The following is a 19,569-nucleotide window of genomic DNA, read 5'->3' as shown; positions in this document are numbered from 1 at the left end:
GCACCAACTATAGGTATTTTTAGAGCAAGTGTGCTCAAGAAGCAAATCTAGGAGCCTGGAGAATACAAAGGGCGATAGAGCCTTCATAAAAATATAGGCACATGGCATTTTCAGGGTCAGTTTTAAATAGCAAGGAAGCAGGCATGGCTTTCTCTATTCCATCCCAACCTCCCTATACCTTCATTATATGGTTCTGATTTCTTTCTCTTTTAAATAAATCTCATTGGAAGGGGCCCTTGTTTTATCCACGTCACGTAAAACCAAATTCTGAGAAATAGGAAGGGCTGCCTCTTACAAACCCTGTGTGTTTACTTACATTAGACATTCCTGCAACCTAGGTGATCCACACACACACACGCTCACACACACACGCACGCACGCACTCACAAACCTTAAAAAAGAGCTCAGAATGGCCGTGCCAAATTGTGGGTCTAGGAAAGGTCACCTCAATGCCATCTCCTAGAGGGCTTGTAGAAGTGTTCTCTGCCCATTGTTTTTTTTTTGTTTTGTTAAAATAATAAAAAAAAAAAAGCCAAGTGTACAAAATGATTTCCATCTTCTTCCCAAGCGAAGACAGTAGATTCACAATAGACTGGCCAGGCTGGTGGTAGGTCCATTTTGTGCCTGAAACTGTACGGGTGGGGGCCCATCTGTCCACTGCAGGCAGAGAAAAAACAAACAAAGAAGTAGATGGCGTTTATTGACTGATGCGTGGTGATTCAGCTGATAACGTAATGCTGCTTTTAAAACAAACACCAAGTTTTAAAGAATCTATATTGCAGAAATGTTTGTGCATAGCTTTGAAACAGCAACGGGCGACATGCAAATTACTGCAATTTCCATGATTTCTTGTTATTGCTGTGCTGGCTAGGACTGACCAGATAAGCAGAGATTAACACCCAAATTAATACCAGACGAAGCATCAAACAAGAGACAATATCCCAATCAAGAAACCATCAGGAACACTCCCACCAACACTGAAAGGGCAAGGCACTTGTATATAAAACAGAGAGCAAACCTCACTCTCTCCTCACACTGACGGTGTTTCCTAATTGGATTTCCTCAGCGAGCACAAAGAATCCCACAATTCAACCCTGAGCTACAAATACCGTGTTTCCCCAAAAATACGACCTACCCCCAAAGTAAGTCCTAGCTTGATTTTTACGCGCGCACCCAACATAAGCCCTACCCCCAAAATAAGCCGTAATTAAGACCCCGCCCACTCCAGGACACACGGGTAAAAATTAAGCTAGGGTGGTGTTGTGGCCCAGCAGTGGCCGGCTGAGCTGTTGGTGGACTCTGACAGCGATGACCAATATGGGACTGCTCTGGAGGATGAGGAAGACTCTGGAGGGTGTTTGGAGTCAGAGCAGGAACTAGAGAGGTCTGTTGGCCACCAGGTGGCATCTGAGTCAGGGAGCAGTGAGGAGGAACAGAGGGAGGTTGTCCCTGATGTGCATATGCGTAGAATTGATAGGAGAAAGGAACAGCTGTGGAGAAGACGTCATAGAAGGAAGTAGGGACAGCTGGCTAAGGAGTTTATAGGTGGAGCGACGGGAGGGGAATCTTTGCAGGAAACAACAGTCCATTTTACTAGCCGTTGAGAAAGCATTCCGTAAATCTAATCTTGGTTTCTTGAAGATAGCTTTCTAGGCTCCTAGCCAAGGGGTGGTTTTATCTCTGTAATTAGTCGTGGCAGACAGCCAAGCCTGTGTCTGCATATTCATTAGAATCACGGGACAGAACAGGTGGGGATGGGGGGGGGGTAAAGCTGCCCTACTACCTACCTTTGGACAGTTGCAGCCAGGCCTCGCACTCCCCAACACCTGCCTTGCCGGCCAATTTCTTCTGCAACCGGCAAGGCTTTCCTGAAGGCCTCTGCAGCCAATAACAGAGTTCTATATTGATCCGGAGCTCTGTTATTGGCTGCAATGGCCTTCAGGAAAGCCTTGCCGGCCATCGAAGAAGTTCCCGAAGGTCTCTGACAGCAAAAAGGAGGGGGGGGGGGGGGCGCGACACATGCAAGTGAGGGGAGTCAGTTGGCGACATCCCCCCCCCCAATAATATCTGGTTCCTTTTTTGGTGGCAAAAAAAATATAAGTCCCGGCTTTGGGGAAATACGGTATTATCTTCTACTGAACAAGGTTATATTTACTTACTTATTATATTTATATGCCACCCATCTCACTAAGAAGCTACTCTGGGCAACTTACAAACATCGCAGATACCTAGGTGACTGTGCTGCCCGACCCTCCTTTGCTCTACTACTACCCTACCCTTCTCAGCGGCTTATGAAACCCAAAGGAGATTGAGGTCTCTTACTTACTCAATTTGTGCATTACTTTTCAACTACAGGCAGAGATTTCAGTCACCACCCCTCAAAAAAATATGAACCACAATCCCAAAATAATAAATAAATTCTGTGGTTTTTAAGCCTTCCCCCAAGTACTTCTAAAACCATTCACATTTTGTGAATTTTAGAGCTTTGCAACGTTTTGCTGCTTGTGAGCTATATGTTAAATTGTGTCTGTTACAATTATTACAATGCTGGATTACACTTTTTTTAAAATTTGATATGGGCCGGCCCAGTTGAATAGTTTTTGGAGGATAACAGATAAATGTTGTGAAATAAGCCTGTGGTCAAGACCTTTCAATTAATCACATTAAATGGAGAAAAGGGTAGGATGGTTTAATACCCAGAAGAGAACATAAGATCTAGAGATTAGATCAACAGCTTTGGCTTGTTTTCTTAACAAAACAAAGCAAAATTCCCAAGAGACATTGTGATTTCTATCAAAAGCCAAAAATATGCTCTTTTACAAACCGCCCACCCACTACTTTCTGTACTCCTTAAGCCTATTACTGTCCTAAAACGAGGAGGCCAGTGGAAAAATCAGGAAAAGAATGCCCACAATGTCCCCTAATATTCTACAGGTTTCAATATAGGTAGCCCTCGAGTTATGACTGTAATGGAGCCTGCCCACCATGGTCATAAGGGGCCCATCCACATGACAGACCCAATTTTATGACTTTTTCACAGCAGTTGTTGGTTGTTAAGCGGCATAGTAGTTTTGCTATAAGCCGATTTTGTCAAAAATCAGAAATGAATGCTGGATTTTAGCAAAAACGCTCTAAAAGATGGTCACATGTAAATGAGAGCCAATTGCTGGGTGGCCGAAGTGTGATTACTTAACTGTGGGTGGAGGGCAGGACTGGAACTTCGGAAACAGGCAGTAAGTACCCTCAGAGAAGTCTGTCATAACTCTGAACGATTGCTTAGTGACTGGTCATAAGCCGAGGACTACCCCGCATATTAAATTTGAGCAGCTAGGGAACAGAGGATCTTCTGTTTTTCCCACCCCCTTCCCCATGGTGTCCACTCAGGTTAGCATACAGCAGGGATGGGAAATGATGGTTCCCCCTTTATGACTCATGGACTTCAACTCCCAGAATGCTTGAAATAGCAAGGCTGGCTCAGGAATTCTGGGAGTTGAAGTCCATGAGTCATAAAAGGGCACCATTGTTTCCCCCCACTCCTGGCCTACAGAAAGCAAGGGCCAGAAAGAAAGAAAGAAAAAATGTGGCCAACGTACGGTGATGAGGTTGTGCTCTGGGAGGCTACAAGCCTCGATGTGGTCTTGGAGCAGCTGCTGGGAAAAGTTCTGATGCATTTGTGCTGCTTCATGGGCATCGATGGCATTCCCACATGCTTTGTTTAGGTCTTCATTACAAAGGAGGGAGAGAGAAACAGAGACATTAGATTGCAAATCCTTTCAGGCAAGGAGCCCATCCTCCCCCTCTATGGAGCAAATTAACCACACACGAACAAATTACCCACTCAAATACTATTAAGTTAATGATGAATATTGTTACAGGTAGTGCTTGACTTACAACGGTTCACTTAGTGACCGTTCGAAGGTACAACGGCATTGAAAAAAGTGACCCATGACCGTTTTTCACACTTATGTCCATTGCAGCCTCCCCATAGGCATGGGGTTTCTATTCAAGATGCTTGACAACTGACTTACATTTATGACAGTTATGCTGTGCCCCAAGGTCACGGGATCCCCCTTTGTGCCCTTCTGACAAGCAAAATCAATGGGGAAACCAGATTCACTTAACGACCACGTTGCTAATTTAACAACTGCAGCAATTCACTTAGCAAATGTGGCAAGGGAAGTCATAAAATGGGGCAAGACTCTCTTAACTAATTTCTCACTTAGCAACATAAATTCTGGGCTCAATTGTGGTTGTAAGCTGAGGACTATCCGTATATTGTTATCATACCTTTTAAAAAATGTAGCTATTAGGTCAACTCAAGCATACCTAATACTCTCACCTCCTGTTTTCCCCACCCACAACAATAACTCTGTGAGTTTGGCTGGGTTGACCTCATTACTGGTTTCTAGGGCAGGTATGTAACATCACTACACCAGAGTTGGGTTGCCATTTTCTTTACTATCGGTTCGAGCGCGCTCCCCCATGCGCTCGCGACACTTCTGCGCATGCGCAGACGCGTCTGGGCAGGTGGGCGGAGCCTCCCGCAGCTGCTACTACCAGTTTGGCTGAACTGGCAGCAGCCCACCTCTGCACTACACCAAACTGGCTCTAATAATAAATAAATATTATTAAAAGCATCAGGAATTAGAAAAGTCAATATATAACTTTTTTTCAAAAAGATAGTAGTAGAACCCTGGAATCTAAATCCATTTTTATTTAACTAAGTATCTATGCTTTCAATTTCTGCAAAAAAGAATCCGGGACTTTCTAAATGTACGTGATGATAAAGGCAGAGCAAGCATCGTCATCAAAGACTTTTAGACTAAGCTACTATCTCCTGGGTTACGTCGAGATGACAACGTACGCTATGATTAAACTATTCTGAATAGTCAAGTTGACACAGGTCTAAGAGTGCTGGGTAAGTTGCATGAAACAAAAATGATATTCAATGGAAAACAAACTACAGGTGCTCCTTGCTTAAGGACCACTCATTCAGCGACCAAAGTTGGTGCTGAATGAGTGGTACTCACAAGTGCTCCGGCAGTCATGTGATCAGGATCTGGGGACTTGGCAACTGGCTCATAATTGTGATGTCACCGCACTCTGTGGTCATGTGATCAACGTTTGTAACCTTCACTGCCTGCTTCAGACAAGCAAAACCAATTATCTGTCTTAACGTAAGATAACCTGGCCAATGTGTTTTGCAAACCGTGGTTCATGTCTTAGCATGCTGTTCAACCGAGCTCCCTGTGGTTTATTCAATCATTACAGAAACCATAGTTTATCACAATGTACAAGCACATCCCTTGTATTATGATCCATTGCATTAACTGACCTCTCAGGAGGGCCGATGACCACAACTGCACAGACATGTCGGGGATCTTGCTGGCCAGCTGCATGGCTGGGACTACCATGTTGTTACTCTCCTAGAGACAAAAGGGGGTCTTGATCAAAGAAAGATGACAAAATGGACGTGGTCATTTTTCCTTGAATTCACTGACTGGGACCACCGCATACAAATCAAACAGGGGTTTGCAGGGCACCATCTGTCACCAATCAACACAAACCTCTTGGTAATCATATTATAGTTAGTAACTATGGAGATTCTCCAGTCGTCCAAATCATGGTTGTCCCAAAGGAGCTTTTTTCAAGAGGCAACTGGACTGTCTTTGTTTTGCCTTGAAGACGTTTCTCTTCTCATCCAAGAAGCTTCTGCTAAGTCAGAACTGAAGGAGCTTCTTGGACGAGAAGCGAGACATCTTTAAAGGAAAAACAAAAAAAGTCCAAGTTGCCTTTTGAAGAAGCACCTTTGGGGCATTATACTTAATGCATCTCTCGCTGAAGGCAAGGCCCGTGTGACACCCTGATTGCATGAGCTGCACTGGCTTCCGATTTCTTTCGAGGTGCAATTCAAGGCGCTGGGTATTACCTTTAAAGCCCTATGCAGCACAGGGCCAGATTATCCAAGGGACCACCTTTCCCTAATCTGGATGACCTACCCATCCAGCCAGGTTAGCTATGCTGGGCACACTCCAAGTCCCTTCCCCTAAATATTGCCATGGCAGAGTCACCTTGCAGTGAGACAGATGGCAAAACAACTCTAATAAATAATAATAATAATCATCATCATCATCATCATCATCATCATCATCATCATCATCATCTGATGGGAAGCATGCTTTCTTCTGGGGTGGCCCCTGCCCTATGAAACATTTTGACCCCTGAAGCTCAGCAGGCCTCTACCTGCCTAGCCCTCCATAAAGCTTTGAAGATCTGGCTCTTCCCCCAAGTCTTGGGATAGCATTAGATTCCTGCACATTAGAAGTTTGACTTGGCACCGGATTTCTGTTACTTTTAATGTTTTAGTATGTTTAGTTTTAGGGTTTATGTGTTGTTTTAACTGTTGACTGGGAGAAGCCAAGAGCTGTTTATGTGTTGGGTGACTATATAAATGTTTTTTTTTTAAAAATAAAAATAAAATGCCCTATTCAGACAGCTGCCTTCATTGCCCTTTCCCTCCCCCCCAGCAAAACAATAATGCATTTTTTCCCTTCAATGAAGTTTTATCTAAGTACGTAAATGAGTAAGAAACAGCCTCTTTCAGAAAGGTTTGTCTGATGTGAATCAATGGAGTCTGTTTCAAACATTTCTCTACTGTCTGTCTGAAAGAAAATCTGAAAGAAACAAGACAGGACATCATGGATAATCTCTTCTTGAATGTTCGGCTATGATTCTATTATTTCTTTGTCACTACATAACATTCAAAGATGCAGCAAAAATCATTAGAGGCAAGGCTAACATCCCAAGTCCTGCAGGCCATGCACGGAGATAACAACTGCAACAAGACTTAAAGTATCTCATTGTAGATACTTAACTACTGTCCTGTTTAGTGACCATTTGAAGTTACAACAGTGCTGAAAAAGTAACTTCACAGCTACTGTCAAACTTACAATAGCAGCAGCATCCCTGTAGTTATGTAACTGCCATTAACTAGCTTCACAGCTTACATCCAACAAGTAAAGTAAATGAAGGAGCTGGCAGTAGCATCACAAAATCATGCAATGTCCCACTTAACAACCATGAGTGATTTGCTTAATGAATAAAGGAAAATGTATGCAGGATACAATCTGGGTCAGTCACTGGGACCAGAGGTTTAGTCTTCCAAGCTTTGGGATTCGTGCTGGAGCCCCTGATTTTGGATTCGTGCTGGAGTCCCTGATTGGATTTGCTTAATGACCACAGTGGCACTGATGTAAATTCGGTGCGATTTCGGGATATTTCCCTTAGTGACTATGTCTGGCTTAGTAATGGAGTTGCTAGTCTCAACTGTGGTAGTTAAATGAGGATTATTTGTAATTAATTTCTCCCTGCAAGTTCACACTTCACTTCAGGACACTGATCTGACTATTTACAATAAGCAGATAAATGGCAGTGTTCGTGGAATAATTTAGTGCATAGCAAAGAAATATAGCAATTATCAATCTTTCGCATTTTACAAGAAGGAAAAAAATGGGAAGATTTTTGCAGTTACAAGTATTTTTCAGAAAGCATCTGGAGTTTATTTTTTTGATGTCTATAATTATGCGATTGCCCCAGACTTTAACAAATAAAACAAACCACAGTTTGAAGATTCAATTACTACAGATGCCACAAATTCTCCAGCACACCATATGACTCCCATCACCACCCGTCAGCCCATTGATACGCGCACTGGCAAAACTTTGCATTAAGATTAATTTCACACTCTTTTATTTCATTGGCAAAGGAAAAAAGGGAAGTATCAAACAACACCACCGAAAAGGATTTATGACTTACCCTGTGATTCCCTAACACATAGAAGATGTGACCCAGAAGAACAAGAGAGCATGCTGTTAATCGGTTTAGATCTTCTGCATTTGACATTTTTAGTGTCTCTCGTAAAAAACGTCTACCAAAACAAAAGATTAAAAGAAAGAAAACATTTTGGGCGATGTAAGAGGTTTAACCAAAAACTGGCCTCTTCCGGCAACTACTTCAGCACCTCATTTGCATAATCTAGACATTCCCGTAGTATCTATAACTCTGCTTTTTAAAGAAGCTTTAGGTAGCTGAGTTGCTGTCATTTTATTACAGGTCTTCCAACTCAGCACTAATAGTGAAGTAGTGGCCTGGAGGCATTTTATCCCTTCAATAATGGACTTGGATATCTCAACAGAATTCAGTTTTACTAACGTTTAATTTTTATACTTGTTCAGTTGCAATTAAGTGAGCTGTCTGCTAACCACAGAGATTACAGGTAGTCCTCGACTTACAACTGTTTAGTGACCATTTGAAGTTACAATGGCACTGGAACAAATGTGACTTTTGACTGTTTTTCATATTCCTGACCATTGCAGCATCCTCATGGTCATGCGGCCAAAATTCAGGCACTTGGAAACTGATTCATATTTATGACACTTACAGTGTCCTGGGCTCATGTGATCAGCTTTTGCAACCTTCTGATAAGCCAAGTCAATGGGGAAGCCAGATTCATTTCACAACTGTGTTACTAACTAAACAACTGCAATAATTCATTTAACAACTGTGGCCAGAAAGATCATAAAATGGGTGTCAGGGTTCCAAGATATACCCCCAACGAAAGACGACTCCGAGGCTTGAGTTTCCTCAAAACTCATTTAATTTAATTAGAGATGTCATATTGGCACATCTGGAAAACCCAAATCTGAAAGCTTCCAGGTTTTCCCCACCCAAATGAAAGTTCAAGTCCCTGCCCAGCACCCACATGTCCGTCACATGGCCCACTCAGTCACCGTCCCAACTCCCAGTCTCACCACTCCAGATGCAGGGCAAGACGTCCTTGACTCTCTGAGAAAGGAATGTTATTATGATTCTATAGCTCCCATACTGCATATAATCCCCCCTCCCATTTTCCCACAGCAGTAAATGTGGCAGGCCGGAAGGCCCAATGCAAAAGATGGCTCCCAGGCCTGACAATGGGACAAAACAGACTTAACTGACTGGCTTAGCAATAGGAATTGTAGGCTCAGTTGTGGTCATAAGTCGAGGACTACCTGTGTGCTGAAACTGGGGAGAACCAAGTTAGCTCTCAAGATGATAAGAATAGGGAAAGAGGGACTTGCTGGCGTCCATACATTTAACTTGATCATGGGAGAGCTCTCGTTCAGATGATTCAGTACAAAAAGACAGTTTCCTGCTTAGGTAAAGCAGAGTCTTAATAGAGAGTATTTTGCTGTTATCAAACAGTAGTGCAACTGAGTAGAATCCCGCATTTCACCTGCCTTTTCACTAAAAAGAAGAAATGCTTTGTGACTCACTTGGCTTCATTGTACCTTCCTTGAAAGAAGGAGAACAGACCTCGGATGTAGAAAGCGGCAGCTCGAAGACAGTGAGAGCTGGAGAAGACAGAACAGACACACAGGCAGGTAAGCAAGCATTAATGGCCCAAGGAGGAAATCATGGGTTCCAACTGGCCAATTCTATATTATCAAGGAAACCCTATCAACCGATACACTATTCAAAATGTTTAGGCTTGCTTTGAAACATTATTATCATAATATTATATTAATAGTAATTATTATTGTTGTTGTTGTTGTTGTTGTCAGACTTGCCCACAAAGGTTGTGTGTCATTCTACATAACATCTATAAAGGGCTGGATTTAGGAATATGGATTCCTATTGAATTGATACATGTAAAGAGAAGGCCAGAAAAAAATTAGCCAGTCAAGTACACTATATTGCCAAAAGTATTCGCTCACTCATCCAAATAATCAGAATCAGGTGTTCCAATCCCTTCCATGGCCACAGGTGTATAAAATCAAGTACCTAGGCATGCAGGCTGTTTGTACAAACATTGGTGAAAGAATGGGTCTCTCTCAGGAGCTCAGTGAATTCCAGCGTGGAAGTGTGATAGGATGCCACCTGGGCAACAAATCCAGTCCTGAAATTTCCTCTCTCCTAAATATTCCACAGTCAACTGTCAGCTGTATACTAAGAAGGTGGAAGTGTTTGGGAACGACAGCAACTCAGCCATGAAGTGGTAGTCCACGTAAACGCGTCCAACACCAGTGTGTGACCTCACAAATGCGCTTCTGGAAGAATGGTCAAAAATTCCCATCAACACACTCCTGAACCTTGTGGACAGCCTTCCCAGAAGAGTTGAAGCTGTTATAGCTGCAAAGGGTGGACCGACAACATATTGAACCCTATGGATTAGGAATGGGATGTCATTTACCGTAAATTCATATGCGAGTAAAGGCAGGTGAGCGAATACTTTTGGGAATGTAGTGTATGTATTTGCTGGTTCAATGAGATCATCTTTACTTAGGGAAATCTCTCTTTTTAACACATAGATTACCTACCACAACCTGCAGCTGTCAACATTACATCACATCCTTCATGGCAACTAAACTGGCTGAAATCTTCACACAGCATCAAGTCTAGACAAGGCAGGCTACTGCCCATAAGCAGTTGATGGCACTAAAGGAAGTGTCTCTAGGGCAGGGATTTCAAACTCAAGGCCCACGGGCTGGATCCAGCCCCGTGGGGTATTTAGAGCCGGCCTGCAGCGGCGCCTGCAAATAGCAAAGGACCAGCCCACAATGCCTCTACCAGATAAAACGGAGCTCAGGAGGGCCACGCACAGCCCTCCAGGCTCCATTTTCAGGCATGACGACCTCCTGCCGCCCTCTGCTAGTAAAAAAGGAGCTCGGGCGGCACGCTCTGTTTTCACTGGCAGAAGGTGGCAGGAGACGGTCACGGCTGAAAACGGAGCTCTGGAGCCCGTTTTCGCTGGCAGAGCACTCGGGCCACTAGACACCGACATGAGTGACTTCAACCTCACCACACACGCACACACACACACACCCTGAGGTCAAACACAACCCTGATGCGGCCCGCTGTGAAATCGATTTTGAAACCCCTGCTCTAGAGTGTCTCTTAGCCTCATAGTCCATTTTCAATACAATACAATACAATAGCAGAGTTGGAAGGGACCTTGGAGGTCTTCTAGTCCAACCCCCTGCCTAGGCAGGAAACCCTATACTGTTTCAGACAAATGGCTATCCAACATCTTCTTAAAGACTTCCAGTGTTGGAGCATCCACAACTTCTGGAGGCAACTTCTGTTCCACTGATTAATTGTTCTCACTTAATTTTTCCTTAGTTCTAAGTTGCTTCTCTCCTTGATTAGTTTCCACCCATTGCTTCTTGTTCTACCCTCAGGTGCCTTGGAGAATATGACTCCCTCTTCTTTGTGGCAACCCCTGAGATATTGGAAGACTGCTATCGTCTCTCCCCTAGTCCTTCTTTCTCTTAAGCTAGACATACCCAGTTCCTGCAACTGTTCTTCATATGCTTTAGTCTCCAGTCCCCTAATCATCTTTGTTGCTCTTCTCTGCACTCTTTCTAGAGTCTCTACATCTTTTCTACATCGTGGTGACCAGAACTGAATGCCGTATTCCAAGTGTGGCCTTACCAAGGCATTATAAAGCGGTATTAACACTTCACGTCATCTTGATTCTATCCCTCTGTTGATGCAGCCTAGGAATTTCTAAAAGTTTTTTTTCTAAAAGTTTTTTTTCTAAAAAAAAAATATGTTTATCCTTTTATCATTTTGCTGAATGCCTCCCACAGTCACTTTTTTATGAGATGGATGGCCATATAAAAATTTGATAATGAATCTATGTATGCGTACATGTATAAAAGGGAATATTTGTAGCTGGGGGTTAAAATCAGGGGTCCTTGGTGCTCTCTGAGCTTAGTTGTTTTCTTGCAAACGTTTCATTACCCAAACAAGGTAACATCATCAGTAATGAAAAAGCTGCAAGAAAACAAGCAATGTCAGAGAGAACCAAGGAACTGTATGTATGTATGTATGTATGTATGTATGTATTATGTATGTATGTATGTTTTGGAGGCTGCTAAACTAGTTCAAACCTTAAATAGAACTGCCTAGCAAATTGGAACAGGCTTGCTTTGAGGTCAATAAAAGTTTTGAAAAACTTGAAATGGAGGCAAAAATTGGTGGGTTTCAAGGGCCTGATTATGATGCACCGTTTAACACAGGCAGCCTCTACGACTTCTCTCTTTAAAGAGCAGAACGGTTTACAGAGACGGCCTATTGCCCTCGACAATTTTGGCTCTTCATTTTACCAACCTGGAAGGCTGAGTCAACCTTGAGCCTGGCGGGATTTGAATTGCCAGATTGCAGGGAGCCGGCAGGCATCAGAAGAAGCCTGCAGTACTGCACTCCAATTACTGCGCCACCATGGCTCAAGAGTAGAATAATGAACAACACTTGTCAATTGTCGCACAACCTTCCTGTCAAATTACTCATAGCTCTTTTGCTTTAGTGTGCCTTAAAATTCTGAAACTATCCAAGCCCTCAGGTCAGTTTCTAAGGCAGGGGTGTCCAAACTTGGGAACTTTAAGACTTGTGGACTTCAACTCCCAGAATTCCCCAGCCAGCATGGCTGGCTGGGGAATTCTGGGAGTTGAAGTCCACAAGTCTTAAAGTTCCCAAGTTTGGACACCCCTGGCCTATTCAGAACGTCTTCCATTAGGAAGAACTATTGGCAGTCTCTCGATTTTAAGTGGACTATGAAGCACCACATTTAAACACAACCTTTCAGATTGGGTACTCCATTATTCAGTTTTATTCTTTCAGGTTATTCAGGTTTCAGTTTTATTTGTTCCTCATTATGCCGTCATACCAGAATGCGTACCTCACTTCTGTTCTTTGAAAAGCAGGATGTAAATGCAATTAATAACTAAACTAAAAAAGGACAGGGATCAAAGGGCAGGCTGGCAAGGCATGCTAAACTGTTTTAAATGTCCACTGGGACTACTATTAGTTACGTTGATCAAATTGCCTATCTTAAAATTCCTGGCATATAAAAACGTCGTCATGAAACAAGAGAATTCACCAGAGTCCCACAACAGTTAAAAGCCCTACTGATGACAAAGAATCATTACAAGCCATCCAATATAATGCCTTTGTATGGCTTATACAGTGTTATATTGTAAGGGGAATTACTGATTTACCTACCTCACCGGAAAATTGTGGTCTGGGTTTATCCTTTCCAACAAGCTATAAAGCTGGAGAGGAGGAAGACGTGAGGAAGTTTGTTAGTTTTTAAATCACATTTACAGTTATAGAGGACAAAGGCAGTTGGACCCAAGCAGTTTTATCATGTGAATATTCTCCCAAGCTTCCTGGGCTTAGAGGTTGCCTGAGGAAGCCAAAAACTGTCTTTCAGATACAGCTCATATTTTTACAAACTGAAAGGATTTCCACATTTGCAAACCCGCCTGCCTGACTTCTGATGATTTCACATGATTCGTATTTTATGCAAATAAAATAAAAACATTCCCTTCACAACTAGAGAGTGCGCTAAATTCTGAGCAGCACGAATGCAAATCTGTAATTGTTTTACGAGTTGTAGTTTAGAAGAAGACCAAAGACATAAGCTTAGAAGAAGACGTAAAAAAAGTATGCTGTTTACAGAACATCTTGAAACGACTTTTTAAAAACGACACGGATAAACGCTTGCTTTCCCTCTGTTGCCCTCTGTATCAGTGGTCACCCACCTGGTGGTCTGTGAGAAAATTTTGGCGGCGGCCCGCAGAAAAATTATTTGCATTTTTTAATATTGCACTAAATGCTTTTTATCTTTTTTTTAAAAAAAAATCATATTAGTGGTTTGCGGGATTTAAAATTATGAATTTAGTAGTCCCCGAGGTCCAAAAGTTTGGAGACCCCTGCTCTATATAATGTAGCCAACTGTTCACATTTCATTTAAACCCCAGTACTTCAGCCAAGACATTTACCTCTTGATGCCGGTTTCCTTCCCTGATATAGACGCTTGCCAAGTTGGTCACGATAAAAGCCCACAATTCCTGATGGGTGGTGAGCTACAGCGTAGAACAGACACATATAACCAAAAAAAAAAAAAAAAAAGTTTAAAGCATTTCCCCCTTTCTTACAGGAAGTCCTCAATTTATGCCTGGTTGTTTAACAACCATTTGAAGTGATAACATCCTTGGAAAGGGTTAGGGATAGCTTGTAAAAAACACTTCCAGCCATTGTAAAAACATTGTGCTGCCCCTAATGGTTTCATGAGCATGTTTTAAGGATTTGGCAACCAGCTTGCATTTATAATCAGTTTCAGCTTCCCAGGGTCACATGCCAGAGATTTGCTATATAGGGTATTTTGGGGTGTTTTTTTTTTTTTACTGGTTTCTGGCAAACAACGCCCATTCAGAGTTTATTTGCTTAACAGTTGCAGGATTCAATTTACAACCATGTGACTCACTTAATGAATGTCATAAAAAGTTCAGAAATCAACTCCAGTCACATGGATGCCTTAATAATAGCAATAAACACATACCGCTTCCAAGGGCTTTTACAGCCCTCTCTAAGCGGTTTACAGAGCCAGCGTATTGCCACCAACAATCTGAGTCCTCATTTTACTGACCTCGGAGGATCGAAGGCTAAGTCAACCTTTGAGCCTGGTGAGGATCGAATTGCTGAACTGCAGGCAGCGGAATTAGCCTGCAGTTTTGCATTCTAAAGGGGGATGCGGTGGCTCAGTGGCTAAGACGCTGAGCTTGCCGATCAGAAAGGTTGGCAGTTCGAATCCCTAGTGCTGCGTAATGGAGTGAGCTCTCATTACTTGTCCCAGCTTCTGCCAACCTAGCAGTTTGAAAGCATGTACAAATGCAAGTAGAAAAATAGGGACCAGTTTGGTGGGAAGGTAGCAGCATTCTGTGCACCTTTTGCGTTTAATCATGCTGGCCACATGATCACAGAGACGTCTTCGGACAGCGCTGGCTCTTCAGCTTTGAAACAGAGATGAGCACCGCCCCCTAGAGTCGGGAGCGACTAGCACATATGTTTGAGAGGAACCTTTACCTTTTCTGCATTCTAATTACTGCTCCAGCACTGCTCAACAACCTCAATGACTTGCAACCAAAATTCCAGTCCCTGTTATAGTCCTAAGCCGAAGACTGCCGTATGAGCCTTCCGAGTTGTTTAATCAATTAAGTTATTTGAAGAGGAGACTTACACCAAGGACAACCCCCCCTCCCAAAAAAAAGCCCATGCTGAGCGCCATCTTACCCGAAGTGCTGTGGTAAACTGTGCTTCTGCGTTGTCCATGCAGTTCACAGAAATACAATACAGCCCCTTCAAAGGAAAACAGCAGGGAAAGTTTAAGGTATTTTTGGGGTTTTAGGAATGAAGACTCAGCGGAGGAAGTTGTACAACAGATCAACAGTAGATCTATTCCTAGTGTGGATCTATGTTCCTAGTGTAGATCTATGTTCATTTTCGATTTGCTTTAATAGTTATGAATCTAACTTCTCTTCCCACCTGAGAATGTAGCAGACATTCCAGAAGAAAAGTCTAGGTAGTCCTTCATTTACAACAGTTCATTTAGTGACTGTTCGAAGTTGCAACAGTACTGAAAAAAGAGACTTGAGACCTTTTTCCACACAACTGTTGCAGCATCCCCATGGTTATGTGATCAAAATCCAGGCACTTGGCAACTGACTCATGTTTATGACGGCTACAATGTCCTGGGGTCATGGGAAGACCACCTTTTGTGGTCTTCAGACCAGCAAAGTCAATGGGGAAAGCCAGATTCACTTAACGACTGTGTGACTAAGGTAAGAACCCCAGCGATCCACTTCCCAATTGTGTCAGGAAAAGTTGTAAAATGAGGCAAAACTCACTTAACGAATGTCTCACTTAGCAACAGAAATTCTGGTCTTACGTGTGGTTATAACTCGAGGACTGATCGTAAACATATTCCTTCTCTTCGTAACATGGCATTAAGCTTTGGAATGATTTTAACCTGGTTTTTTTTCCTCCACCCAAATAATTCATTTAAATCCTCCTGTTGTCAGTCTTGCTCAATAGAGTCAATCAGAGCAATTCATATTTGCTGCTGCTGCTTCTTTACGTAGCTTCTATGATATTAGATCCAAATTTTCCTATTCCTGTCCTTTTACCCTTATCCTCAACTTGATCTCAAGGTTGTCAACTTGTCTTGAGGGAAAACTGACGCATTTTGGCAATAGAAATGTTGCTTTTGTGTGTACACACAGAATAGATAACTGAGGGAAACCATCCACATCAATCTCTGCTGACAAGGATTAAGGAGGATTTATTGAAGGCCACTTCATCTATTGATCGGGGTTGGGAACCATTGCCCTTTGAGGACTGCTGGACTTCAACTCCCAGAATTCCACAGCCAGCTGACTCAGGAACTTTGAGAGTTGAAGTCCAGCAGTCATAAAAGGGCCACAAGTCCTCACCCAAGATTTACAGTAGTGGCCAAAATTGTAGAAACATTTTGGAAAAAGTATATTTTTGTGGTTTGATGGCTAATAACACGACTTTTACTTTGGAGTAGTACCATAAAATTATATATCAATGGAAAGATAATTTAATCAAGAATGTAATGCAATAGCTTTTATGAAGGATCTGCTATTAATTCTAATAGCAGATCCTTCATAAGTAGTTATAAAGAAGAAGAAGTAGTTATAAAGTAGTAGTCATAAGTAGTTATAAAGAAGAAGAAAATGAAACACATAGAAAAAATGAGATATACAAAAATTATCACCATGTTATTCAATACTTAGTTGGGTAACCTTTAGCATGAATTACGGCCTTACAATGTCTTTCCATGGAGTGAACCAAGTCTTTTAGTTCTGCAGCTGTTATAATGTGAAACCAAGATTGAACGATTGCTTCTATTAACTGGGTTTTAATGCTGGGTTGCTTCTGACTAACAAGTTTCTTTAATCGGCTCCATAGATTTTCAGTTGGGTTAAGATCTGGGCTATTCCCAGGCCATTCCAGCAGTGGCATATGATTATCTTGAATGACCAAGTTAGAGGGCTATTCCTCCCCTATTTACGTAGGGGCAACTGAATTGTACAGGAAGCCTTTGACTTACAAGCATTTGTTTAGTGACCGTTCAAAGTTACAACGGTACTGAAAAAAGTGACTTACAACCTATCCTCACACATGCTACCGTCGCAGCATCCCTAGGGTCACATGATCAGAATTCAGGCACTTGGCATTCGGCATGTATTTACAACGCTGCAACATCCTGGGATCATGTGATTGCCGTTTGGAAATCTTCCAACAAGCGAAGTCAATGAGGGAAGCTGGATTTGCTTAACAAGGGCAGGATTATTAACTGCAGTGATTTGCTTAACAAGCATGGTTTTAAAAAAAGGCTGCAAAATGGGATGAGACTCACTTAACAGTTGCCTTGCTTAGCATTGGAAATTCCGGTCCCAGTTGTGAATGTACGTCAAGAACTACCTGTACTTGTTACTAAAGCCTTGTGGGGCTCCATTTATCTGAAAACTGGCAGCTTTTCAATGAATGGAACTCGAGTTTCCTACACTGAATAAAATTCTGAATAAAAACCTAGATTTACATGCATTGGGAACTGGGAAGTTATACTCACCAGAAGGGCATGTAGCTGGGCAGCATGATTAGAGAAGAGCCTGGGAGACTGCTGACAGAGCTGGCATACCTGTGAAATCTTGGGGTAAACAGAAGAGAAGATGACTTCATATCCTAGGTGATTCACAACCATTCTTCTGACTTACCGAAACCTAGAAGGGTTCACTTCCTTGCTTTGCCTTCCTCTTTTCTGATACTATCACCAATTCCAGTTGCACTTCTGGGATTGCTTAATTATTTTGTAAAATCACTTTTCTGTTGCGGCAACACCCCTCTCCTTCTCTAGTATAAAAAATACTAGATAAAAGCTTCACTGGGGGACTCTGGCTGGCTTTCGTTTCATTTCACCATGTTTTTCAAATAATCTGTGATTCTGGGAATGGCCAGAATAAGCCCATGCATGACTCTTGGGTGCCCTCAGAATAACAGAGTTATGGAGGTCTTCTAGTCCAACCTCCTGATGAGGCAGGAAACCCTACACCACTTCAGGCAAATGGTTATCCAACATCTTCTTAAAAACTTCCAGTGTTGGAGCATCACAACTTCTGGAGGCAAGCTGTTCCACTGATTAATTGTTCTAACCATCAGGAAATTTCTCCTCAGTTCTAAGTTGCTTCTCTCCTTGATTAGTTTTCACCCATTGCTTCTTGTTCTGCCTTCAGGTGCTTTGGAGAATAGCTTGACTTTATCTTCTTTGTGGCAGCCCCTGAGATATTGGGACACTGTTATCGTGTCACCTCTAGTCCCGATAGCAGCGTTCCAAGATCTAAGGGGCTGCCAAAAAGAAGAATGGGAGTCAAGCTATTCTCCACAGCCCCTTAGGGCAGGAAAAGGAGCAACGGATGGAAACTAATCAAGGAGAGAAGCAGCCGAGAACCAAGGAGACATTTCCTGACCGTTAGAACAATTGTGGCAGTGACATTTCAAGGTCTTTTCAACAACCACAAAGAGTGGTGATTTCAGCCAAGCCTCCATCCATCTGTTGCCCCCCCACCCCAATACTACCACCACCCACAGTTCCAAAGGACACCGAATGCCCTAAAGCAGCATTTCTCAACCATGACTGGCTGGGGAATGCTGGGAGTTGAAGTCCACAAGACTTAAAATGGCCAAGGTTGAGAAACCCTGCTCCTAAAGCAGTGGTAGTATTCAGCCAGTTCTCTCCGGTTCGGCCGAACTGGTAGCGGCTGCAGCGGGGGAGCCTCTGCCCACCCGCTCCAATGTAATGCGCGACCTTATGCGCATGTGCAGAAGGTGTCGGGCACGAGCGAAGCGAGCGCGCGTGCTCACATTTGTGAACACGGTAGGGAAGGCAAGCGAATCCCACCACTGCTCTAAAGCCATGCAGGTCTTTTACCTCTTGCAGGGCTGTAGCTTTGTGCCCTGTCACCAGCCGGCACATGATGATATGTTCCAACAAGATGACTTGGAAAGATGATAAGATAGGGCTGCAATCAAGCACTGCAAGGAAAGAAATGACGCGGTTTAGGGAAAAGAAAAAGAAGAAAGGGAAGAGCTCTTCATTGGGTGGGATGGCCGTGGCTGAACGTCCTCGGCTTAAGAACAGTTGCCTAGCGAGTGTTCAAAGTTATGATGGAAACACTTCCCCCCTCCTCCCCATCCCCAAAAGGTAGTTGCAACTTGGTTCTCAAGTTTTGACATCCAATTTCCCCACCACCACAACCACACACACACAAATAATGTGACTAATTTGGGATACTCGGCTACTGGCCTAAATGTGTGGCCATCTGCAGAGTTCCGTGGTCGCACGGCCACAATTTATGACGGTTTCTTTAACCCCAAACCAGCTTTTTACTTCTGCTGTTTGCTTAAGAAGCACCACAAAAAAGGCTTTTAAAATCAGATCGGTGAATGTGATGACCCGCTTAGTGACTGTTGTGAGTTACGTCCGTAATGGGCCGGCTCCATTACGGTCATTGAATCAAGGACTACCGTTAATTGCTTTTCTGAAGCAGGGAGTAATATTTTAGGTTATAAAAACAGCTGCTCAGAAATCTTTGGGGAGACGTGCAGCATCAGGCTGGCAAAAACACCCTTTATTCTATTCTTCCCTCAGTTAAGTTAATT

At 42.9% G+C, this 19,569-nt stretch overlaps 1 protein-coding gene across 1 annotated transcript in view; it reads right to left on the bottom strand.

Annotated features, from left to right (window-relative positions):
• Positions 1-515: 515 nt before the first annotated feature.
• The window catches only part of MAU2 (MAU2 sister chromatid cohesion factor), a 36,547-nt gene continuing 17,493 nt past the window's right edge, over positions 516-19,569 (bottom strand). The window contains exons 10-19 of the mRNA XM_081937056.1: positions 18,839-18,942; positions 17,483-17,560; positions 15,118-15,183; positions 13,827-13,910; positions 13,045-13,094; positions 9,315-9,392; positions 7,816-7,927; positions 5,336-5,426; positions 3,594-3,721; positions 516-657 (exon numbers count right to left, since the gene is read on the bottom strand). Coding sequence (XP_081793182.1) covers positions 583-657; positions 3,594-3,721; positions 5,336-5,426; positions 7,816-7,927; positions 9,315-9,392; positions 13,045-13,094; positions 13,827-13,910; positions 15,118-15,183; positions 17,483-17,560; positions 18,839-18,942 — 866 coding nt within the window. The 3' untranslated portion in view covers positions 516-582. The remainder of the gene's footprint in view (positions 658-3,593; positions 3,722-5,335; positions 5,427-7,815; positions 7,928-9,314; positions 9,393-13,044; positions 13,095-13,826; positions 13,911-15,117; positions 15,184-17,482; positions 17,561-18,838; positions 18,943-19,569) is intronic.

This window comes from Natrix helvetica, assembly GCF_964273705.1.
Source record: "Natrix helvetica genome assembly, chromosome: 1".
In the NCBI taxonomy this organism is placed as follows: Eukaryota; Metazoa; Chordata; class Lepidosauria; order Squamata; family Natricidae; genus Natrix; species Natrix helvetica.
The sequence above is the reverse complement of the archived record's forward strand: the minus strand, read 5'-3'. Positions and strand labels throughout refer to the sequence as shown.